This window comes from Vipera ursinii (assembly GCF_947247035.1).
Source record: "Vipera ursinii genome assembly, chromosome: 2".
Classification (NCBI taxonomy): Eukaryota; Metazoa; Chordata; class Lepidosauria; order Squamata; family Viperidae; genus Vipera; species Vipera ursinii.
Window position 1 is genome coordinate 135183782 of NC_139513.1, and position 26830 is coordinate 135210611.

General features: G+C 38.4%; 1 protein-coding gene across 7 annotated transcripts in view; it reads right to left on the bottom strand.

Moving 5' to 3' along the window:
- Positions 1 to 26830, bottom strand: part of HELZ (helicase with zinc finger) — a 180531-nt gene that overhangs the window by 71468 nt on the left and 82233 nt on the right. For all 7 annotated transcript variants that reach the window (XM_083355431.1, XM_083355429.1, XM_083355430.1 and 4 more), the window contains 4 exons: positions 18568 to 18901; positions 9747 to 9877; positions 6597 to 6776; positions 5633 to 5734 (listed from right to left, as the gene is read on the bottom strand). In XM_083355431.1, coding sequence (XP_083211557.1) covers positions 5633 to 5734; positions 6597 to 6776; positions 9747 to 9877; positions 18568 to 18901 — 747 coding nt within the window. The remainder of the gene's footprint in view (positions 1 to 5632; positions 5735 to 6596; positions 6777 to 9746; positions 9878 to 18567; positions 18902 to 26830) is intronic.

Below are 26830 nucleotides of genomic sequence, written 5' to 3' on the forward strand. Positions count from 1 at the left end.
AGGCTTGCGGAGCGCAGATCCAGCCGCCGGTGACAGAGGCTCGATCCGCCGTTCTGCAAGCCTCCGCCGCCGGTTAATACCCTGTATTCAGCTCTGGGAAGTGGGGGGAAGGGGGAGAGAGGGGGAGTTTGGGAGGAGGGGGAGCTCCACGGTGCAAAAATAAAGCCCTGCCGCTCTTCGTGTTGCTTGCCCGACTGGCTGTCACGGGACCGCACGGATCGCCTCGCTCCCACCGGCAGCTGATTCCTTCGAGTTTGGTCTCGAGCGATTTTGCATTTTCTCCAGTGCTGAAAGCCACTCGGCGGATCCCAGCCTCGGCTTATACTTGAGTCAAGAACTTTTTCCAGTTTTGGGGGGTAAAATTAGGGGTCTCGGCTTATACTCGAGTCGGCTGATACTCAAGTATATACGGTAAATAAGAAAACTTTTCAAATTGGTTTTCTTTAATTTAGTTGAATTGAGTCTATGATGAAAAAATTCAAATTCTCTGGTGAGACAACAGTGATTTAAGCAAGGTGATTTTATACTTCAGGTCTAGCATAACAAATGTCTTGCAACTAGCAGTTACGTAACACTTCCCACTGTATTGCCTTGCTATTTCTCACAGCTATTTTGAAAACATTTGTGAACATTTCATAGCTTACAAATAAGCATACTTCAAAGAAACTAGGGCTTTGATTTAGAGTCCTCTATGAAAACATCCCTGTTATCTGACAAGACAGCAGACATGAGAAGGCAGCAAAAGGTCAATTGTGCCCTATAAAGTATGGAATAGTGTCTGGGGTGATATATACTATATATATATGGGTTTTCACTTAAAGCATCTTTCATAATAAGCATAGTCTAGTCACTAGTATGAAAATGAAATCTAAGGAGATGGATTAGATCCATTAGATCCCTTATTCTCTTGCAGATGAAAAAAGAAAACAATTCTATTGTGATTTATTCCTAAAACTATTAATTCTAATTCTGTTTGGCAAACTGTCTGGAAAAGGGGCAAATGAGGAACATAAATTCTGTTTCTCTATTTGTAATCAAAATGATAGGATAGAATTATACACAGTAAGCGTATATAATGGTAAGCGTAAAAATTAACATTTAAGCAATCGTAATATCTCTAAAAATAGAAACACTACTCATTTGCTATTGCTTTTCCAAAGCTATTGCTTTTCCAAAGAGACCATTCCTCCATTAGACAGGGAGCCTAAACAATTTCTTATTGAATGTGTTAGATAAGTTTCTGAAATCAACTAAATTTCAAAGGACTGAAGTGAAACATTTTTCAGTACTTAATCTCAAAGAATTCCTAACTGCATGGCTCTTAAACAATCACCTGCATTGTATCTGAAATAATTAAATGGCAGCTTGGGTTTCAGTGGACCATATCAAATTGTTATGCACTCTTCAGTAAGTCCTCCACACTTAAATTAAAAATAAACTCTATAAATGATTTCTCAACTTCACCTTGAATTTGGTCTTCCCCATTTGCAACAGTTGAGATATCTTCAGCTTAAGCATGTTCTAAGGCAGGGGTGTCAAACTGCCAGCCAGCGGGCCGGATGCATCATAGCGAAACTGTGCCCACCCCACTGCTGGCTATGGCAAAAAAGTCACGATACGTCACAACACATCCCATGATGTTGCGAGATTGACACCCCTCTTCTAAGGTATCAATATGAACCAGTTAGTTTGGCTTACTCAGAGGCACTTGTGTTGCTTCCTTGACTTTGCAAGGAATAGAATCCAATACAGAAATAAAATCTATAAAATCTTTATTTAAAAGATTGGGGCTGGCTAGAAAATTCTGGGAGTGGAAGTCCACAGGTCTTAAATTTGCCAAAGTTGGACACCTCTGATGTAGATCAACTGTCTATCTATATTAGCAGAAATTCCAATCCACTTTGTGAATTCCTTTCAACTAGAATTGTCAGAGACTGATTATATGACCCACTGCATGCAGAGCTGTAATATTGAGTTCTTGCCCCCAAAGGCTAAATGTTCATCAAATGGTAACAAATAACTTATTTCAGTGAGCCAAGACAATCTTACAGAGGAATTAAAAGATTGTTAAGAATATGTATTCAATGTGATTTTCACAGAAGACTTCTTCCTAATCCCTATTTGTTCCAGTCTTTGCATTTATTTTCCAGTTTTATGTTAAGTTCAGACTTCTATAGAAATCTTTCTGACTTTATCTGCACAACAATGATAATGGCAGAGTTACAGTTGCAAGAAAAAGTATGTGAACCCTTTGGGATTACGTGGAGTTTTGCATGAATTGGCCATAAAATGCACTCTAAACGTCATGTAAGTCACAACAATAGAAAAACACAGTCTGCTTAAAATAATACTACACAAACATTAGCTGTTGTCATGTTTTAATTGAACATACGATGGAAACATTCACAGTGCAGGGTGGAAAAAGTATGTGAACCTTTGGACTTAATAACTGGTTGACCCTCCTTTGGCAGCAATAACCTCAACCAAACGTTTCCTGTAGTTGCAGATCAGACCTGCACAACGATCTGGAGTAATTTTGGACCACTCCTCTTCACAAAACTGTTTCAGTGTAGCAATATTCTTGGGATGTCTGGTGTGAATCGCTCTCTTAAGGTCATGCCACAGCATTTCAATCGGGTTGAGGTGAGGACTCTAACTGGGCCACTCCAGAAGGCGTATTCTGTTCTGCTGAAGCCATTGTTTTGTTGAATTACTTGTATGCTTTGGGTCATTGTCCTGTTGCATCACCCATCCTCTGTGGAGCTTCAGTTGGCGAACAGTTGGTCGTACGTTTTCCTGCAAAATGTCCTGATAAACTCTGGAATTCATTTTCCCATCAATGACAACAATCCGTCCAGGCCCTGAGGCAGCAAAGCACCCCCAAACCATGATGCTCCCTCCGCCATGTTTTACAGTGGGGATGAGGTTTTGATGTTGGTGTGCTGTGCCTTGTTTTCTCCACGCATAGTGTTGTGTGTTTTTCCCAAACTCCTCAATTTTGGTTTCATCTGTCCACAGTATATTTTGCCAGTAGTGCTGTGGAACATCGAGGTGCTCTTTTGCAAACTTCAAACGTGGTGCAATATTTTTTTTTTTTTGGACATCAATGGCTTCCTCCGTGGTGTCCTCCCATGTACTCCATTCTTGTTTAATGTTTTCCTTATTGTAGATGTGTCAACAAAAATGTTAGCATGTGCCAGAGATTTCTGTAGGTCTTTAGCTGACACTCTAGGATTCTTCTTTACCTCATTAAGCATTATGCGCTGTGTTCTTGCAGTCATTTTTACAGGACGACTACGCCTAGGGAGAGTAGCAACAGTGCTAAACTTTCAACATTTGTAGACAGTCTGTCTTACCATGGACACATGAACATCAAGGCTTTTGGAGACACTTTTGTAACCCTTTCCAGCTTCATGCAAGTCAACAATTCTTGATCCTAGATCTTCTGAGAGCTCTTTTCTGCGAGGCATGGTTCACATCAGACAGTGCTTCTTGAAACCAGTAAACCCAAAACAGGTGTGTGTTTTTAAAGGGCAGGACAGCTGTCAGCAACACATCCAATATCATCACACTGATTGGAGTCAAGGTTGGCTCACTCCTGGCTCCAATTAGCTCTTGGAGAAGTCATTAGGCTAGGGGTTCACATACTTTTTCCACCCTGCACTGTGAATGTTTCCATCTTATGTTCAATTAAAACATGACAACAGCTAATGTTTGTGTAGTATTATTTTAAGCAGACTGTGTTTTTCTATTGTTGTGACTTACATGACGTTTAGAGCGCATTTTATGGCCAATTCATGCAAAACTCCACATAATCCCAAAGGGTTCACATACTTTTTCTTGCAACTGTAGGAGGACTGGGCAAAAAGGTGAATACCTGGTCCAGAATCACTCAGAGGTTGGGTGAATGGGGATGCACTTGGATCTACTCCATTCCAGCCAGATAGCTTAATCCTTGTATTACACTGAAGAGTAATAAATCCTATTCCCAAATACGACTGTATCCAAATATGATCAGCAATGAACAGAATCAACTTTCTTAGTGATATCTACTCATACAACCCAATATCTTGTTTGCAAATGAAGGTGAAAATATAGCATATCTACAATTTTATGAAAATAATGAGATATGTTCTATTGTACTCAAACATTCGCTGTTCTGAATATGAAATCTGTTAAAGTCACTTGATGCCCTTTATCCAATCTTCTGAAAACAAACACTCTTATAAGATTTTTCCTTGCAGAAGAATATCTTTGACACATGTGATCCTTTTCTAATTTTGTGGGTAGAAGGTAGAAATTCTAAGCTATCTCAGAGTAAGAAAGGAAATATTCTAGGACACGGGTGTCAAACTCGCTGTGTCACGTGATGTGTCGCGACGTATCGTGACTTTTTTTTTGCATTGCCGGAGCTGGAGTGGGCGCAGCCTCCATATGATGCAACTGGCCTCTGGGCCGGCAGTTTGACATCCCTGTTCTAGGAGAAATCAGGACTGCTCATGGTGATATGCAAAACATTTTAAATATCCCACATTGGAAATTGAGTGTTTTGAATTTGAGACAGCTCAAAATTGAGTTACTTTATAGACTGCAGGTTGCTATAAATGGTGTAATCTTTGTTACAGGTGACACTAGAGCAAAGCTGCCACTTCACATGCCCATTAGTATAATTTTAAGTATAAAACATTTGTTTGCTGAAATACTCCATCCATGCTCAACTACAGTAATGAAGTTTTCATAGCAGGTTTAAGACTTAAATGAACTGTTTTCATCTAGCATTTAAATAAGTATTGATGTGATATTTAAATTGCTTGTAGTTATTTTATAAGAGTTAAAGTGCGATAGATTTAATATTTTATTGTTGTTGGCATAAGGTAGACTATGATTGCTTGTTTTTTTATACCCTGTATTGAGCTCTGGGAAGTCGGGGAGGGGGGAGGGGGAAGGGAGGGAGAGGTTGGGGAGGGTTGGGGAGAGGGGAGGGGGTTGGGAGGGGTTTTGTCTTTTTAAAAAAATGTATTGTAAAACTTTTCAATAAAAAAATGAATTAAATGAACTCTTAAATTATACATATATCCATTTTAAGAAAAGAAATTACATATTCCAGATGTAAATATACACACATTTCTCACAGACCATAGAGATTTTATTTCCCAATTAAGTTTCTTTTGCTAACTCTATAAATACATAAAACAAGTTCATTTAAATACACAAAGAGGTTGATACTGAACTATTTTTTATGATTTCCCAGATATGTAGCTTTTAAAATAATTGTTCACTCTAAATTGGCTCTGAATTAAAGAAACATTATTTACCCCCAATATAATTCAACCAATATTTTCTTGAAATATTTTAGCAGCTTTTTAGAGGACCATATCAAAATTTGTTCAGTTAGGAAAGCACAAATAAACACATAAGAACAACTTAAAAAAGGATGTCTTTATCTTTAATGCATGAAATGAGCTCACAAATGACATTCTTTCATTATGCATGTTAGAGTCTCTAGGTTATGCAAAAGCATCATTTTAAAATGCCAATAAAAGTGAAAGCTCTATGGTTTTTTTCAGAACTGTTTGAACAGACACCTTTTCTTAAGATATTGTATAGATACATAATAAACCTTAAAAAATACCTGAGAGGTCTCGCCTGGGGATTGCCTGCTTCTACATATGGATGTAAATAATCCTTTATGTAGAGATCAGCAGCACTATTAGAATGGGTGCAAATGAGAATCCTGCTGGAATAAATGGTGCAAATAAAAAAGCAATGAAGAAACAGAAAATCATTCAAAGCAGTAAAATTACAAAAAAATAGTGATCATCTTTTCTGCATATTTATTTCAATGAAATTAATCTGCAAATTTTATGATTTAATGACGTTCCTAACTTCTGTGGGAATGTACATCCTTCCAACAACACCTGCTTTTCACTACCTCCGCGCCCTCTTCTCCAGATAGAATCTGCCTGCCTGCCTCCATCATGTCCTAGCTGGCAGACATTCTCAGACACTGCCCCCTCTGCCTGGAACAGCACGGCCCCAAGATCCTATGTGCCCCTACCTTCATGTCCTTTAGAGTACTGAAGTTTTATTTATGGTTAATTGCTTTTATTCTATTTTTATGCATGTTTTAGCTTTATATATTTCAAGCCACCTAGAATCACAGGAATTAGTGGCGTACAAATGTGGGTAAATAAAAAAAAGCAATAGAGTTTTATAAATAAAGAACACTAATACTATACCAGGGGTAGGCAACCTCGGCTCTTTTATGACTCATGGACTTCAACTCCCAGAATTCCTGAGTCAGCATAGCATAGCTGACTCAGGAATTCTGGGAGTTGAAGTCCATGAGTCATAAAAGAGCCGAGGTTGCCTTACCCCTGTACTATACAAATCACTGATTTCTAAATGGAATGCTGTGCTTTTCTTCACAGGGCACCAATTTTAATTCAGATCAGACTCACAAATGTTCTCCTAAACATCTATATAAGACAATGAGGGGTGAGGGTAAAGCCGGATGAAAACTCTACACTGCTAACTTTTAAATAAAGGGAGGCATTTGCCTTCTGATTAAAAATCTGCAGATCATCCCATCTCACCTAGTGTCTTGCTGTTGGAGAATTTGTTTGACTGCCTGAGCCAAAGTGAAGGTTTTGCCCGTCCCGTAAGGACCGATAATAAGGACTGGAGGCAGTTGAATTGACAGTGGAGTTGTGATGGCCAGAACGGCCTCCTTCTGCTTTGCATTGAGCCTAGGATCCAACTGCTCATCCCACTGCCTGCACAACAGAAAGCAGGGTATAATCAAAGACACATTGGAAACAAACCTTGTACTAATAAATTCTTATAACACTTTTTATAATCTCAACTAATACGCAGAATAATATTCCTTTCTTTAAAAAAATTAAAACTGTTTAATGTTTGGCAATACTATTTGACTGATTAACTAGGAGCATGGCTGGCTTGGGAATTCTGGGAGTTGAAGTCCACAGGTGTGAAAAGTTGCAATAGTTGTCCACCCCTGCTCTAGAGGCTCTGTTGAACTAGTTCAGAGGGCCAGAACCAAAATCCAGAACACTTTTTTTCACATGAAAAAAAAATTTGGATGGGCTGAGTAGGTCAAGGCTGTTGTGGAGGGGGGGCTTCAACTCCCACATGTCTATATCCCCCTATCTTCAACTCCCACATGTCTATATCCCCCTGTCCTTTTTGCTGCTCTGCACTCTACTGAAAAGCTCTGCTGTTCCCCCCACCCCCATTGCTACCATCTGATTGACTTCTTCCTGCTGCTGGCCCAGAATCCAGGTGCAGCAGAGCGTCATCTGCCAAAGCTTGATTGGTCCAGCAAGGGAGAAGGCAGTGGGACAGTAAGGTCAGACAGTAAGGCGGAGGGGCCTTTCCAAGTGAAGGGGGAGACCGTGTGGCAGGTGCTGTCCAGGATAGTGACAGAACTGGAGGCAGCAGAGGGGCGAGGGCTTCCTGGAGGTGCAGTGCACTCTCTGCAGCCTGTGTCAGAAGCAGTCATGAAGACCCAGCCTGCAGGCTTCAATGAGGTATGGAGGTGAGCCCAGCACCAGTCCAGCCCACCTCTTACTCGCAGTCCAGCCTTCCTCCTGCAAAACCTGGCAAAGGGCCAGCAGCTTCCAAGGGGCTTCAAGCCCACAGACAGGTTCTCCAGGACTGTTTGCGGCATGCGCTCTGCAGTTCACATTGGGTTAGGGTTCCTAGAGAAATGGCTTGCGGGCTTGTGTGTGGACTGGAAGTGATTCCAGCACCAACCGAAACAACCCACAGATCCTCTGCTCACTCTCAACAGAGCATTCCTCTTACAAAACTTTGCAAAGGACCAGCAGCTTTTTTGGGGGGGGGGGGAGAGGTAGTGGCAGAATACCTACCTGGTGGTCAAAAGGCCAAAAAAGTTTTTTTTGGGGGGGAGGGGCTGAAAGAGAGGCAAGTGTGGTAGGGCAGGAGAAGCGTGAAGTACTTGATTAACAAGAGCACAATCCTGGCCTAAGTGCTGCAACTATTGTTGCTAAGTGTTGTGGTCATGTGATATTTCACCTAACTACCACCTCACTTAGCAATGAAAATTCCAGTCCCAATTAGGTTAAGCAAGGACTCCCTGTATTCAGGAACCCTGAGGGTTCCGTCGGCCAGGCAATGCCGGCTGGCGACCCCCAGGGGGAGAGCCTTCTCTGTGGGTGCGCCGACCCTCTGGAATGAACTGCCTCCGGAGCTGCGGACAGCCCCTGACCTTCGATCCTTCTGCTGTGACCTGAAGACATGGTTGCTCCAACAAGCGGGCCTGGACTGACCATGGTTTTTAATTTGGTTTTTATTGTGTTAATTGTCCCGTATTTCTTATATTCATTGTTTAATTCTTTTTTAATTTTTGTATTTTATGTCTCTTAATTTTTATTGTTGTGAGCCGCCCTGAGTCCTTAGGGAGAAGGGCGGCATATAAATTTAATAAATCCTAATCCTAATTGCTGTCTCTTTGTCTTTGTGATAAAAGCTGAAGACTCCCTCAACTGACTTTGACTCCTGAGAACTACATGTACTGCAAGTTTTTGTAACAACATTATGGAAGTGGTTTGCCACTGTCTTATTCCCTGGGTCTAAACCTGCTTAACTTTTCCGAGATCTGCCAATGCTGGCTTGATATTGCTACTGGGAAATAAAGGTAAAACCTGTACAACCTTTAAAAACCCTAGAGAGAAATATCAGGCTCAAAATCATAACCTTATCTTCTCCAATGATCTAACTATCTTGCACACAAAGAAATGGAAATAAAGAAGAGCTGTTGGCACAAAAAGGTTGTCTGCTCCTTGCCTAGATTACAATGTACCTCACTTTCAAACAATGAAATCAGTATAAATTCAAACTCAAAAGGCTTTGCATGCAGCTTTGGTTCCTCAAATGGTAAAATATCTTTTGATTCTTATATGTATTTTTTTTGCTACCTGTTTGTAAAATGTATTGTTTATATTACAGTAAATTCATATCTCAAAAAGATTTGCACTTATTGATCTACAAAAAATATACGCATGAACAACATACAAACATAATGAAAACACAGCAGTTTAATTCATTTGCCACCTGTAACCTGCTAGTGTAATAGTCAGATTAAAAAACAAACTAGCTTAATATGCTACAAATATTACAAACCAGATGCTAGAAATGTTATTGATTCTTACCACACCCCTAACCAAAAGATGCAACATCACATCATCAGGCAGATTAAAATCCTCTCATACCCAATTCTTTTAGATTGCTCCATACAGGTCCAGATTTTCTCAATAGCTTGTTATATAAACCAACACAAATGCTGCCAACTGAGCTTTAAAATGCATTAAGTACATCACATTGGAAAGAACAGTTCGTTTTTAAAGCAGTTTTTTCCATAAAGGATGTGATTGATTAAAACTGGCCTTTGATATAAAGAATAAAAATAATAAAATAAAATAATAAAAATAATCCATGGCCTAATTTTAACTTTTGTATCTGTCTTTTATGTATTGCCCTGTTAACCGCCCTGAGTCTCTTGAGAGAAGGGCGGTATATAAATTAAATAAACAAATAAATAAATAATCCTGACATTCATAGGAAAAATTAGTCATTCGTTTCTCATCACTTTACCTAAGGCATTCTAGTGGACAAGGTTATATGAATCATCTAAATACAAGGAATGAAAATTCCGTAATTTTAAAATACTAGTTCTCTGTATCAAAGTATTAATTTTTTTGTACCTGTTGGGGCTCCAAGGTATTGTGGGGGTCATGCTGACATCTGGAAACAGGATACCATTGTCCTTGATCCTATCCAAGGCATAATGCATTTCACAGAGGGGTAAACGGTTTAACTGAAACTGAAGCTCGACCTAAGTGCATACGAAAGTAATATTGAGAATGAAGGAATGAATAAATGAATAACATGCCAGAAAACAAGAAATTAAAAGGACTAGTTACACTCATGCAGATAATGAATCCCCTATTTTGTCACCATAAAACTATATAATTTGAGAATAAACTTTTTGAAACTTGAATAATTAATAATTAATACTTCCCTACTTGTAAAGGTAAAGGTTCCCCCGCACATGCGTGCTAGTCGTTTCCGACTCTAGGGGCCAGTGCTCATCTCCGTTTCAAAGCCGAAGAGCAAGCACTTGTCCAAGGACATCTCCATGGTCATGTGGCCGGCATGACTAGACGCCAAAGGCGCACGGAACGCTGTTACCTTCCCACCGTAGTGGTCCCTATTTTTCTACTTGCATTTTTACGTGCTTTTGAACTGCTAGGTTGGCAGAAGCTGGAACGAGTAACAGGCGCTCACTCTGTTACGCGGCACTCGGGATTCGACCTGCCAAACTGCCGACCTTCTGATCGACAAGCTCAGCGTCCTAACCCACTTACAAACTGATATAATGCAAACCGATCATCTTTTATTAATTAAGGTAAAAACAAACACTATTTTGAAAGAGCAAGACATTAAAATCTTTATTTTATTAAACCATTAAAAATATGAAATATTTTTAAAATCAGGAAAATCCATTTATTTGACTGTTTTAAAACTAGCCATTACAAGACAATGTTACTTCATTTACTATCATGCTTAGATTGTTCAAACAATTCCATAATATTGGGATAAGTTTACTTATATACACATACATGCATATTCAAAAAGACAAAATGTAAAATTTCAAGAACACAATTTAATACAAGCCAAACAAAACATGTTATCGACCACAGTTCCCACTAGAAACATAACCAGAGTAACACATTAACAAAATATTGAAATGTTATGCTGTCAAAGCAATTTTCCTAAATAATACAAAAGTTATTTCTTATATTATTTATGTATGTACAACAAAAAGGACCCATTTTGACTAAAAATGGGGAGCAAAAACCTCAATATCCTAAGATGTTCAAACTAGCATTCAAATTTTTGAAATTCTGGACCCAGACTGCAACTAAAGAATTTACACTTCAGAATATAACAAAATTGGAAGATATTACTATTGAGACAGAGGAATATAAGCAACAAATATCCAAAGAACTGACAACTCTAAAAGTACAAGGAACTATCACTATGGCAAATACCGGTAACCTTAAGGACCAACAACAAACTATGGGAAAACTTAATACTCAACTTTTGACTCCATCAAAAGAGCCTATAACTTTAGAAGTATACTATGCGCAAGATAGTGATGCTAACATAAAGGACATGGAAGATCAACAAAGACAGTTTCCTGAAAGCCTGGATAGCCAAGTATTAATTACAAAATTGGATAAGACTCTCTACTTAAAGCAGATGAACCCAGACAGAAGAGGAATCCAGACCAAACTGAATATAATTTTTTTAGAGCAAATACAGAGTCTAGAACTAATAGGGCAACAACATAATGATTACAAATGGTTTGGTTTTTGTGGACCACTGATGGCTAGATGGCCTCCTTTGATTCAAATAATATGTTTTGGAGCGAAGGGAGACCTATCTGGCAGTTCAAAGGCCTTGGTCTGGAAACCTGATTGGCAAAAAAAGAAAGCCAGAGTTAGATTTAAAAAGTGAGTTCTTAGAGAACCATTAAAGGTTATCCTTTTAGTAATCAGTGATCTATCAGGATCTAAAATAGAAAATGTTTATGAGATAGAACTAGAATGTGTTTATGTATCTATTAGGCTTATTTTAGACATTATAATTTGTGCACTGACATAAGGGAAATTTGGTTTATAGATCCCACGTTTGATGTTAAAAGACTTTTGATTATTTTATTTAAGAATTAAGCATTAGGTAAACTTTAAAACAGAATCTGGTTGTGTATAAATAGTTGTAGATTGATAAACATAGGCTGTGGTCCTGTCAGTAACATGTGATGTATTAGGATGTGAAACAGACAATGTTTATTAGGTAGAACATAGCTACTCAGCCACTGTGTACATGTTAAATACTATAGTTTTTGCTGTAATGAAATAAGGGAAATTTGGGTTGTGAATATTATTTGGGATGTTAAAGGCTAAATTTGAATAATATAATTAAAATTAGTTAAACTTTAATAACAGGACATAGATATATTTCAATGAAATTGAATTGACAAATTTTTCAACTGACCATGCTATTTCTAGAAATTTATTAGTTTAAACTGGTTGTATGAAATGTTAAGGGAAATTGAGAAGGATGTTTTGATAAATGGCATGGGTCCGGATTACTTACGGAAGCACCTGCTGCCGGCGTCAACTTCCCTTCATCCTGTGCGCTCCCACAGAGAGGGCCTCCTCAGGGTGCCGTCGGTCAGGGATTGCCGGCTGGCGGCCCCCAGGGGGAGAGCATTCTCTGTGGGCGTGCCAGCCCTTTGGAATCAATTGCCTGTTGAGCTCCGGATGGCTCCCGACCTTCGCTCTTTCTGCCGTGATCTGAAGACCTGGTTGTTTGATCAGGCCGGCCTGGACTAAGGGTTTGGGTTTATTTTTAACTATTTATTGTTAGGGCTAAATTAATTTAATTTTACTTTTAACTTCTGTATGTTGTATTTTATTGCTCTGTACACCGCCCTGAGTCCTTTGGGAGAAGGGCGGTATAGAATTAAATAAATAAATAAATAAATAAATAAATAAATAAATAAAGTAACCTGAATTGTCTATTGAAAACTCTGTTACTGAATCTCTGATTACCCAGTCATCATGATGTTTTCTAAATATGTAGATTTTAACTGAAAAACCAATAAAACTTGTTTAAAAATTTTTTTTTTGAAATTCTGGGAATTCTTCATTGGACAAAAAGGGAAGGGTAAACTGAAGTTTAAGTCACAGCTGTAAATCAGCTTACAATCTTGGATGGAGTTCTGGAATCACTTACAGACATGCAAATTATATCCTATCATATAAAGAAATAGGATTACATTGCTCTAAAGCTTGCTGGAAAGAAGAAACCCTACAAAAATTCCAGCTTTTAAAGTCAAACTTGTTTCCAGCTTTAGTACACAGAGAACAAAAGACAATCAATTTGGGAGCAGTAGTGAAACAAAGCCACGGTGCTTGTAAATGGGCGCACACATTCACACCAAGCTGAGCACATTCTTAAAAACACAGAGGTGAGCCATCCAACAAATGTGGCCACTTTAATACTTCCAGAAATGTTGTTTCATTTGTGGTGCCCTACCTGTGGCATTCTTTCAAATGCTTCGCATGGCCACAAACTTAAGGAACTAAAGCAAATATAAGCAAAAGTCTTAGGCAAAACCTAAGTAGTAAACTAGTAGAAACATGAGAAAGAATGCAAATCTGACAGTATCAGTTTCACATGGCTCTCATGCTTCATTAATCCACCCCCCCCCACTTTGAGGACCAATTTGGTTGACAAGAAGTGCAATGATTGGGCAGCCACCTATAAAAAACTGGCAGGCATACACATGACTTACAGAAAGGTTAGATAAACACCGTAACCTTCTACCTTTGCTCTTACCAAAGCATCGTCCAGCTAATCTTACAGTGTGATTTCCTTCGTTTGTCCAAATAGTTCAGTGGGAGCCTTTGTCACTAAACATAAGAATTTATTGTACAAGGCCCAGAGTCACACTGCTTGAGTTGTGTGGGCTTATAAATGTGTGAAATAAATAAATGAATTAATAATATAATATAATATAATAAATATAATATTATAATATAATATAATAATAATATAATATAATATAATATAATATAATATAATATAATATAATATAAAATATAATATAATATAATATAATATAATATAATATAATATAATATAATATAATATAATATAATATAATATAATATAATATAATATAATATAATATAATAAATATAATATAATTATAATATAATATAATATAATATAATATAATATAATATAATATAATATAATAATATAATATAATATAATATAATATAATATAATATAATATAATATAATATAATATTAAATATATGGGATCAGAAGGGAATTTGGAGGATTTAACTGGTTTTTAAACTAGGATATATTGAGGATATATTGTAGCTTCCATATGTTTCCCATCCCAAGATGAGAGCAAACTGTCATGGTTTTCTCTGGTCATGATCTGAGGGGATCCATGTGAACTTGAGGTCACAAACTACCCCTCCTCTCTAAAATATAGAAACCTATATACAATGGAGTGGCTCAAGAATAATGTTTTGTGATTATGTAAGGCTAAATGCGCTCCATAAAACAGCAATGCTCTTCAACAAAATGCAGGAATGGTGTTAACAAGTTCAACTTCAAGTAACCTCTGAAAGAAATCTAGTCACCACCTCTAATGAACCATTTCATTCTGTACTATTTCCAGATAGAGCCAATTAGCCTTCCAATTATTGTTAGAAAATATACACAGCTTGAGTACCACTGATGTAAGCAGCATGTCAACCAATTACGCATGTTCAATGAATACATTAAGATTTTCACATAATTTTTCAATTGATTAGAAAGTGACACTGTCAGTTTCCATCAATGAAAATTCATTTATTACAATGTGTACATGAAAACCATATTTGAAATTTCTTCTACTCAATAGGCAGCCACTTCATGCCCACAGAAAGGAGAAAGAGAAATCATTTCATGGTATAGAAGAATATATATAATATATTAAATGTGTTTAATGGAAGTAAAATTTGTTCAGAAAATATGACACAAGGACAAGTTTTCCATTACATCCTCCAATGTCAGATGATAGTAAAATGTCTGCTATTAGTGATGTCAAACAACACTCTATGGTAGATTACAACATACAGTATACCATATCCTGGAATTCATTCATAGCTTTCTATCTTTTATATAAATTTTCAAAGTAAATAATTTTAATATATGATATTGATATTATAAGAACTGGGCTCTAATTTGACAGTTGATGGATTTTTATAAAAGAACAAACAACCTCTGGTGGGCAAGTAAACCTGAGTGATAGCTTTTTGGTGAAATGTGCAAAAGGAGTAAGCACCATTTGTAGGAAACAGCAGAAATCAAGTGTTTAAAAATCACTAATTTGTTCATAGGTTGATACAAATGTTAACTTTAAAACATTAAAAACTTTTATATATAGTACAATTTAAAATAAATAATTAGAGCTGTAAAACAAAATATACAAAGACACAAATAATTAAAATCATTCCCTTGCAGGAATGAAATAATTCTAAATTATCCCAGTTCTATTGGATACAAATTTTTAAAAAGCAATCAAAAAGGGTATTCCAAAGAGGAATGCTAAAACTGGAAAAGTGTTGATTGCCATTGAGCAAACTCAAAGGAATGCAATGGAGTAAGTTCTTCTGTTTCTCATTGTTTACAAAAAAAGCTAAGAAAATATATACTCTTAAGGGAACTGTGTCATGGCTCTTAAAGCTTTAAACATCATTTACATCTTCTGTACAGATGGAGAAGTAATCAAGGAAGTTGCTCTATGTTCCCTTCAAGTGATATAATTTAATTGATTAAATCATTTTGAATGGGTTAATGTGTCTAGACATACATTAAAGGTGGCCTCATACATAAGATTCACAGTAAGAAAACAAACCTAGATATTCCATGGAAGGCAAAAATAAATACAGCACATAGTTATCAGCTTATTATATGAAATTATTAGGCTTGATCTTGGTCATTTATTATTTATTTTAGCAGACCTATGGATTTATTTTTAACAGAGGTCTGGCAAATGCACTATGGAGTCCGAGATCAAGGAAGGGACTGATCTCATATAGGATCAGATCAGGACTACATTGATCAACTGCTTTTAAGCACTTAGCTACATCTTCCAATGAGAGTTGAAATGTACCCAATAAATAAAGATGGCTACAGTTATCTCCTCCATCAGATTTACATTACATTTAATTGTATTCAAATTGGAGCTGCCCTGATAATTTGATTATCACAGGTTGCAACAGCTTTTATTGAACCAAGAACTAAAAAGAGAACTGTGTTGCTTCAATCATGATAATGAAATAAGACGTAGTTGCCATTATTGTCTAGACAGATTTCTCCCAAAGTATTTTCAGTTTTCTGCAAAACAAACTATTTCTACCATAGTGCTCCATCACTTACCCTGAAATGCAATTAGTGTTATCACATTTAGCAAAATGGACACTTACTGAGTACATAGTCTGTCTGTTTTTTTTCTTTTATCTACAATGAATCCATTATTATATATTAGTTTAAATGTTATAATTAGGCTTTTATACAAAATTATTTCAGAATGATTTCTGCATTTTTTAATTTTTAATGGCATTTTCTATTCTTTAAATTAGTTAAGTTGTAGGGCAAAATATGATATAGCACAAATGAACCAGAGATCCATAATTAATTAATCATCTCCGAGTGCTCCTGCAAAGGAAATCTTATTAAAGAAAAAGCATCTTCTGTGGTTGTACTTCAATTGTGAATCATCTTCCGCAGAAAACATTATGCCATGAAGATATTTTAATTTTCCTAAATTTCCAAGTTTAAGCTCTTTGCATTTTCTCATACCAGTTTTTATTTTGATTGTCATACTAGTTTTATTTTGATTCTATTTCAACAGTTTCAGCTTTTTCTGCTTATTTTTATAGCTTATAGATTTATTGCCTTTTATTTAAGAGTGCCAAATAATTTTTGTTGAAAGAAATCATGGAAAACGCTAAGTAAAAGTTTTTTTACTTTTGATCACCAAAAATAAGCTTTTACAAATCTTTAGCGTGTGGAGTAAAGATCTGAAACCATAACAATAGAAACATTAAAAGCACACATACATACACACACAGCACACTTGGAGGGGTTAGTCTAGAGATGACTACAATTTATCACATTCCCAGTTTGATAATACACAATAATGTCTACCTTTTCAAGTGGGGCGAAAGTTATTCACTTTGAAGTACAGTGAAGAGGTTGATAACACACCATTTAAAGCAGTTTCAATGACTCATGCTAGATATGTGGAGCAAAAAGTATTGGTGAGCATAGATGATAGTCAAGGGAACAAACAGCAGGATTGTAGAGAGAATTATTTTCAAAAGTTTGGATTTTCAGGCAAAAAAATGAAATCAATGATGGCACTGTAATCAATAAATTGTGAGTACCACATACTGAAAAAGACTGCCCTAGTGCTGATTTTTAGCCTTGAGGATAACAGATTCACTTGATTCAGCCCTGTGGTTTTTCTGTATCAGAACAGATTTTTAACTTGGAAATAAAAGGCATACTTTCACCTTTAAATGCCAATGATTAATTTAGATCATTACATTTTATTACTATAAAAACAGATATCAAAAAATAAACTAGATACTTATTTATGTCTAATGAGATAATTTCAAAGCTCCATATATTTCTTACAGTCCAATTAGAAAAAACTAAAGACAAGAAAACAGTGTTTTTGTTGATATTTTCTTATTCAAGTTAATAAGACAAATTCTGTCGAATGGGATGTTAGGCTAGGAGTGGAGAGACCCAGATTTTAGTCCATCTTCAACCCTGGGGAAGCTCATTGGGGACTTTTGGTTTGTTATTCTCTCCCAGCCCAACACGACATCACAGGTCCCAATAGAAGAGAATATGTGTACTCAGGCTTGAATTGTGGAGTCCTTGATGCTCTCTGAGCTTAGATTACTTGGTTGAGTAATGAAACTTTTGCAAGCAAACAATCAAGCTCAGAGAGCACCAAGTCCTCCAAAGCTTCAGATAAACAGAATTGGAAGTCCAACCCCTGCTCAGCCCTATACCATTTCAGACAAATGGCTGTCCAGTCTCTTCTTAAAAACTTCCAGTGTTGGAGCATTTACAACTTCTGGAGGCAAGAAGTTCCACTGATTGTTCTCACTGTCAGGAAATTCCTCCTTAGTTCTAGGCTGCTTCTCTCCTTGAATCCATTGCTTCTTGTCCTGCCTTTAGGTGCTTTGGAGCATAGGTTGACCCCCTCTTCAAAAGGTTGTTGTTCTAGGGAAAAATATATCTCATGCTACACTTAGTAATAAGTGTATATTAAATAAAAATGCTAAATAAGAAGACCACATTTGTGCCGGTCCATCACCATAATAAAAATTGATGAAGATTGAAGACGACACCATGCAGGTGTGTTCGCAATTAGACACATTATTTAAAGCTTAAAAAAGTTGTGATGCTTTCCTTGACTCCCACATTGGCCATTCTGCCTTATTTACTCCTATCAAAGGAGTATCAACAACTATCAAAGTTTTTACAGATTATACTTCTGTCCCCGTTTCATAATACCAAGCTTAACTTGCAAAATAGTTCCACTAAGGTATTCTATACATATTTTTTGAACCAGAAGAGTCATGACCATACCAACTGTCAACCTAATACAAACACAGAAATACATTTCCTTTATTCTTTCTCAATTAATTTTACAGCATTACACATAAGCTCTTCCTTGTCTTCAGATCTCCCTTTAAAATGCTGTATTGGTTTCAGATACAACATGCAGATATCTCTGTTGGGACCAAAGTCACTAGGACTCCTAGTAAAGAAAGAGTCAAATGTATCTAAAAAAAGATTTCATCCTAAAACATAATAAACATATATTAAAAAATAAGTAAAAAAGATTTCACCCCGACATACCTGCATTTCACAATCTGCTCGAAGGTTAAGCTCTTCACAGCAGTCCCTGGATATTCTCAGAAAGATATATTCCTTTGTTTTTTCTTCAATAATTGCTTCGTATACTTTCTCTTTGGTTCCTTGGGTCAGCCCTGACTTCTCTTTAGTGATCGGTAATAAATAAACAGCATTGACTTTGGTCATCACCAGTCGCCCTGCCAAAGTATCTTCGGAAAGGGTTTCGGTGAGTTTAAACCGTCCAAAAAGTTGTCCATTTTGGGCATACTTTGCACCCCCAGAAACACCAGTAAGCATGAAGCTTGCTACAATCTGCAACTGCACTTTGATGTTAAACCTAAAACAGAAAGTACAGAATTAATTCTAAAAAATGTTCCTTGTAACAAACAAGATAAAAATAAAAAGCCGAAAGAGTGTTTTGAAAAATCTGTATTCAGAATCTTTTTCAACTGTTTATCTCGGTATCTTCTTTCATTTTTCAATGGTCTTAACAACCTCTTCAGAATAAATTGTGGGTTGTTGTGGTGACTTAGGAAGTAGGATAGGTATGATAGGTATTTTTCCCCCCAGTAACTATCTGCTCCATTGACATGACTTGTTACAAACAATGGTTTCTCCATTGGGGGATATATACAGATAAAGACTATTATGTTTTTCTTAGGGTAATATGTAAATGTTAACCTGTTATAAACTTTTCTTTTAAAACTTTGTAAGACTATATTTTCTTCATTCCAGCTCCGCTACTGTAGGCCCAGGAGATCTCAGAGACATGGAATGAATGGCTTTGCCCAAATCCAAAGATGCAAAAGCCATGACTGCTTTTAGACAGGGAGAGGTCAGCTTTTGTTCTGGTTACTTTTTGTTTGGATTATTTTTACATGCTTTATATACAGATGCCCATAATGATCCGGAGAGGACAAACAGTACAAAACATGACCCTCAGAGCCTGAGGGGACAAGCTGTAAGGAAACATGCAACCCAGCCTGAAGTAAGTGCACTGATTGCCTATTTCGTTTCCAGACGCAATCAAGAAAAGCCTTTCCCTGCACCACACTGTCCGTATCTTTGTGAGCAGGAAATAGAGAGAAGGTTCATTCTGCTTTCAGTGGAGGGATATGGATGTAAGATACAGTTTTCTCTGCATGGGGTCCTAATAATAGTGTCACTTAAAAGGCAACTCGCACCAACTCTGTCACATTTACATGTTAGCTACCGGCTAAGACCTCCCTTTTACCAGGTATTGTCAGGTGCAAAGAATCAGGACCATTTGTAAGGTTGCAGCTTAAATGATTTATTGAAGCCTATACACAAGGATCTGGTCAACTAAAGGTCAGCACTAAATTGGCGCTGCACAAGAGCCAACGGAATTCAAGAGGACGGCTGAACTTGGATCTTTTATGGCAACACAAAGACTCTAAACCGATGGTGTGTTTAACTGCACCCTCCAGCTCTGCCTGCTCTTCCTTCTACAGGTATTGAGGTATGTATGCTTATAGGCAGTGTAATGAGTGGAGTTTGTTTCTATATTTTATTAGTTTTTATTGGAGAAAGACTGACTGAGCTGGGGGAGGAGTCAAATGGGGAATTAGTCTGGAGTCTGGAATCCCTACATGGGCATAAGAGGGTAAGTTGAATGCTGTTGAACCTTATCTAGTCTAACCCAGGCACAAACCATCAGTCAGAGAAGATTCCTGTGTTATAGGCTTGAGCAATAAACAGCTAATTGAGATTTTCACAAGTGGATTTGATTGTTCACGCCTGACAGTTTTATTGATTTTATTAAAGATATTTAATTACATTATTTACTGAAAATAGCTTATTTCTTTTAGCATTCGTACTGCAATCCTAGAGTACAACATTGTTATAATTAATTAAATTATAAACTAAAATAAGGCCATGGGAGCAACTACTGAAAAACAGTTCCATGGAGCTAAAGCAATATGCCCTCAATATGTTAGATTGAAAACATTAGGCACTGTAATAATTTATGTGTTACATCCAGTAGTTATAACAAGAAAACAGTATGCATTATCTGTAACTCAGTAAAATGCTTAATGCTTTAGATGAAGTAGATAGTGGTCCACAAAAGCTTAAGACACAGTAAATGTTAGTCTTTAGGTGTTACAACACACTAATGTTTTTTGTTTCAAATGTGATTAGGTTTATAAATTGTTAATGCAAATCTCTTTTGATTGTCTAAAGATTCGAAGTATGTTTAGTACAGAGAACTGTATTTTAAGAGGTTTCTTAAACAGCTATACTTGTTCTTAATTATTATAATCAATTCACTTGCTGTCAACTTTGCAAACTGCTGACTACTACAACTTTCTAGGGTTTAAACCAGCAGCTCCCAACCTTTTCTACACCCTGCACCCCTAGAACGCTTCCGATATATTCTCGCACCCCTTATAAAAGTTCAAAATAACGAATTATTCACATACACTGTAATTTTGAAACTTCTAAACCCAAGTTTTTGCACCCCCTGGAATATCATCTCCTACCCTCAGGGGGTGCAAGCACCACCGGTTGGGAACCCCTGGTTTAAACACACAAAAATTGAGCATATATTTTTATGCTGTTTACTCCTTCCCTTCAAAATTATAGTTGAAGAATATAATTTATACCTAAAATTAAAAGGATAAGAAACTTAAGAAACCTAATTTGTCAGTAAAGAATATTTTCTTGGAAGAAATATGGGCAGCTGAATTTTGATACAATAGACCTCTCTTCTATTTTTTTTATGCAAAAGCTTGTGGAAATGTACTATTTAAAGCTAAAGCCAAGACTTTTAATTTTAAAAGTTTTTATGTACTAGAGATTGCATTGTCTTAATAAAATAGTATTAAAAAACCTGTTCAACTGAAAGGCATAACTTTTAAAAACATGGTTCCACTAATGTCCATTAACTTGATCATTTCTGTCATCAGCAAAAAATAATAATAAATGTTAATACTAAATCAATTGTTATTAAAGCTTACTTTCTTAAAGTCTTTTAGTAAGTCTATTACCATAAATCAATAGATTCACAAGCCTTCTTCCCCTTCTCCTAAATCTCAATTTAATATCAAATATATGAACCATGCCTACTGCAAAAGTTGATTTTAGAAACTAGCTATTTAAAATGACAGATATAGTAATATGGCTCAAAATATGGAAAGTACCAATCTACAGGATCTTCAAAATGTATGATTAGAACTCTGTATGCATTGCTCTATTGTTTAGAATAATTTCACTGTACATGAGAACAATTGTCTAATATTTAAGGATCTGCTGTCGACACTTAGAATTAGAGTCCAAATTAGTACCTTTATCATGCCTCACTAATCATATTATAAGAAATTATAATTTATTTTTATATTGTAAACCTGAAGATCTATTCTTGGTAGGGCTCAGGAGCTATAGGTCTTTAGAAAGTGACCATGTTCACCATGGCCACAGGTCTGCAACCTGCGGCTTCAGAGCTGCATGCGGCTCTTTCAGCTGTGTCCTGCGGCTCCCAGTCCTCTGCCATATGCAGTCCCAAAAAAAAAAGGGACTAAAAAAGTTCAACCAATCAATTCAAATATGCAGGGTAGGTGCATATCTTGCCTTGTCTCCACTCTTCAGTCAAACCCTGTTCTGCACATGTGTGCATGTACGTGCATGCGCACACATTTTTTGCGGCTCCCAGTTTTTCCTTTTGTGAGGGAACCGGTTCCGAGTGGCTCTTTCACTGTTTCAGGTTGCTGACCCCTGACCATGGCTGTTGTGAGTACAGGTCAAGAGCTTCTAATCTAAGGTATCATAGATTCTCCATGTCAATAGCTGAAATCCTCATAAATTTTAAAATTTTAATTTACTTAGAAAGTGAAATACAATTGTTTTCCTAGCTATTAGAAATGACATGCAGTGAAGTCAATGGCTAGAGGCAATTCAGTGAAATAAATGGGAGGCTGAGATTAGGTACATCACACTGGAATGATCCAGAAGTTTACATACTGTATATATATCCTTGCATTTCTTTTAATATGTGTTGCTTTCTCCAAAGGTATCCCGCTCACCTCTCTCTCACAGATACACGTTAAAAAAGCATGCTAAAGTGAAATAAGCTGATGCATTCTAAGATTTAACTAGTGCTATACTGGCAAAGAATGGCAGCAGCCAGCTCCATTGTTTCCACTGCACTGAGCTGCTAACCATGGGACAGCTGACCAGCACACTAGGTGTAGTGATTCAGCTCCAGTGGCGTAGCGTGGGTTGTCAGCACCCGGGGCAAGGCAAGTAATTTGCGCCCCCTAACCTGTGGATTTTAGCACTCAAGTCTCTTCCCTCGCTCTCTCTCCGCACCGCACGCCTGGCACCCCCCTCCACAGTGGGCGGCGGCTCGGATCGGATTCGCACAGCCAGCACTGCAGTGAGAGAGAGTGAGTGAGCCAAGCAGGGGCAGAGAGCTGCGAGTGCGAGCGCGCCCCCCCCAGATGTTGCGCCCGGTGCGGCCGGGCCCCCCTGAACCCCCCACGCTACACCACTGTTCAGCTCTACCCTCAATTGGCTCTCAGAATTCCAGGAAATTTAGCAATCCACTGTTGCCAGCTGATACAAGCTAACTCCAGCATATCACTGGATTTAGTATAAACAAATGAGAATATTTCTCCTTATACAATTACTGCAAGAACACAAGATGGCAAGAAAATTGTTGTTACCAGTTCCAGAAACAGACATATTTCCAAATTACTAGGTTGCTGGTTCAATGTATGCCATGCACAAATTCACAAACTTTAGTGGCTGTTTGAATCTAAAACCCCACGTTTTTAGGACAATGGGCTTCAGAACAACAAAGTGTTAGCAGCTTGATTTCAAAATAATAACTAATAGGAATATAATGTAAGACTTACACTGAAAGACTAAAGGCCTATCTAGTCCGCATCTTATTTTCAAAAATGAGAAAATAGATGTCACAGAAACCTACAAAACAAAAAATGAGGGTTCTTTTTTGCCATTGCTCCTGACCAAATGAAATTCTTGGGTGTTCTGTATTTGCTGATCTATAATGCCTTAGAGCGGCAAAGACACAAAGATAAAATCAAGGAACTTTCCATAGGTTATATTGTGCTGCCAATAAAATGTCAATCAAGAGATAAAAAAAAGCAATGGAGAACCAGGACACATCCAAACAGAAGATGGAGCTGTAAGACTAATAAACAGAAAACAATGTTAAAATACCCAATGGCCAAAAAGTATATTGGATTAAAAACAAGAAATAGTCTGATACATTTTCAAGTCCATAAAATTCTTTGCAATATTGATTGGGACAAAAGAGTACAGTAATCTTAATAAGTGTATCCAAGCTCCGATAACAAAAAGGAGAATCTTGTATTGAACAAAGCTTTCCAATTCTTTTTTCTCACTGCAGCTTATCCAATCATCTTCTGGAATGACAGAGGGTGTAATACTGGAATAAATAGCAATAGCAACAGCACTTAGATTTATATTCCAACCCATAGTACTTTACAGAACTCTCTGAGCAGTTTACAACGTCAGCACATTGTCCCCAATAATCTGGGTCCTCATTTTACCAATCTCGAAAGGATGGAAGGCTGAGTCAACCTTGAGCCCATTAGGAACAAACTCCAGACTGTGGGCAGTTAGCCCGCAATACTGCATTCTAACCACTGTATCACCAGGACTCTAAAAAATAAAAGAATGTTTTATTTATCCTAAGTAGCACTGCCTGAAGGGCTCAGGGAGACCAAGGAACTACAGGTAGTCCTCGACTTACAACTATTCGTTCAGTGACCATTTGAAGTTACAATGGCACTGAAAAAGTGACTTAGGACCATTTCTCAAACTTAAGACTGTTGCAGCAGCTCCATGGTCACACGACCAAATTTCAGATGCTTCGCAACTGGTTCATTTGACAGTTTGCAGTGTCCCGGGGTCATGTGATCAACTTTTGTGACCTTCTGACAAGCAAAGTCAATGGGGAAGCCAGAATGACTTAATAACTTAACAACACTTATTAACCATTTTACTAACTTAACAACCACAGTGATTCACTCAACAATGATGGCAAGAAAGGTCATAAAATGGGGCAAAAATCACTTAACAACTATCTACTGGGCTTGGTTGTGATCATAAGTCAAGGATTACCTAAAAACTACAGCAAAGGAAACAGAGCAGCCCAACTGTGACAGTCACGTCTGCTCATGCAGCTTTGAGGCTAGTCCAAGAATTCCTAAAACCAAACTGTATGCTCTTTGCTAAGTAACCTTTGTACTGGATCACTATAATATATTTGACATGTGGCTGCAGTTCTGGCAAAATACAATTGTCTATCCATTAATGGGTGAGGGCAATTATAATCATGTTCCATATCTACCTCAGGTGACTACCACTTTGCTTTTGAGTGCAATTCAAAAGTACTGATCATTACCTAAAAACTCTGTATCAGAAAGATTTTGCTGAAAACCCCTGCTTTTCGGGAGTTACAGCAATGGAGGCTTGGAAACATAGATTCAAATAAATTTTTAAGCTCTTAAAATTTTGCTTTTCAGGAGAATTTCTGAGGAGTGAATTTTATTCATAGAAAAGCAGAAGTCCACCCCGAGATCTCTCGTTTGTGGAGTCCCTCAGGGGTCGGTCCTCTCTTCCCTCCTGTTCAACATCTACATGAAGCCGCTGGATGAGCTCATTCGTGGTTTCGGGGTGGGGTATCACCAGTACGCTGATGATACCCAACTTTTTCTTTCCACCCCGACCCAACCCAGTGATGCCCTCACCGTGATGTCCCGTTGCCTGGAGGTGGTCCGGGTTTGGATGGTGTTGTGACTCAGGGCCAGCCTGTGGTTTCGGCAGCCGGCTCAGATGTGTCGGATGACTCAGATGAGGGGGAGGAGGACCGTGTGGGAGACGAACCGGTTGATGATGGCGTGGAGGCTTGGCAGAGTTCCCAGGCGGGGCCCTCTTCTCAGCTGCGTGAGCCCGATAGTGCGGAAGATGATGACCCACAGCTGGCCCTGTTCAAGGACGCCCGACGCAGGAGGCAGTCGAGCAGGAACAAACAAAGAAAGAATGTGGGACTCCTCGGGAGGAGGCACAGGGAGACCACGCCCTGAGCTCTCTATAAAAGGAGTGTTTGGGGAGGGGCTGGTTGCTGAAAGCAACTTTTCCGCTTGAGAAGACAAGCTCTAGTGTTTTTGTTAACTGCGTAATAAATCTTGGCGGATGCCTTTTAGCCTTGGACGCTCTCCAGTCTCTTCTTTCTAAATAGGGGTTTGCCTTTACAAGGCCAGAAGAGGGCTGGTTCAGAACAGTTTGCTTTCAGCCACCCACCCCTTATTACTACGATGGAGCAGCTTCTTGCCGAGAATGCCCAGCTCACCCAGCAACTCACTTTGCTGGCAGCTCAGGTGGCACAACTGCAAGCTCAGGTACATGCTGCACCCCCACCCAGGAGGAAATGTCAGATAGCTATGCCGGATAAATTTGCTGGTAAACCAGAACTGTTTCCTGCCTTCCTGGGACAATGCCAGCTTTATATCAGCGTGAGAGCAGCTGATTTCCCCACTGACCGAGATAAGGTGGGATTCATGTTGAGCCTTCTGTCGGGAGATGCAGCTCGTTGGGGCACGCCTCTGTTGGCACAGCCTAGCCCTTTGTTGGATAACTTTGGGGGGTTTTGTGACCATATGCGCCTCATGTACGAGGACCCGATTAAGGCGCAGACTGCCACCCGACGCCTGAAAGCTTTGAGGCAGGGTCAGCGCCCTCTACAGGCCTATATCAGCGATTTCCGGCTGCTTAGCCAGGATTCCGCCTGGAATGAGGCTGCGCTCGTGGATGCCTTTCAGGATGGCTTGTCAGAGGAGATGTTGGATGAGCTGGCCCGCGTGGACATTCCCTCAGACCTGAATGGGCTGATCCATCTTTGTCTGCGGATCGATGCCCGGCTGCAGCAGCGTAAGAGTCGCCGTGCCACCCCACAGACCCCTGCCGCCCCTGTTGTGCGTGAGCCCCCAGTCCAGAGGGAGGAGCCAATGGAGCTGGGTGCCGCCAGGTCCCGTCTATCGGTGACGGAAATGGACAGACGACGATCGGAGGGGTTGTGTTTTTACTGTGGGGACCCTGGACATTTGGCTGCTTCTTGCCCGAAGAAGCGTCAGCGGGCGTCAGTGACCAAGCCTGCCCCGAGAAAGTCCCCTGCTTTGCTATCGGGAAACGGCCCGAGCCCGATCTAGACGGTGTGAAAGATCGGGCGACCCACAACGACCACGCCGAGCGATGCCGT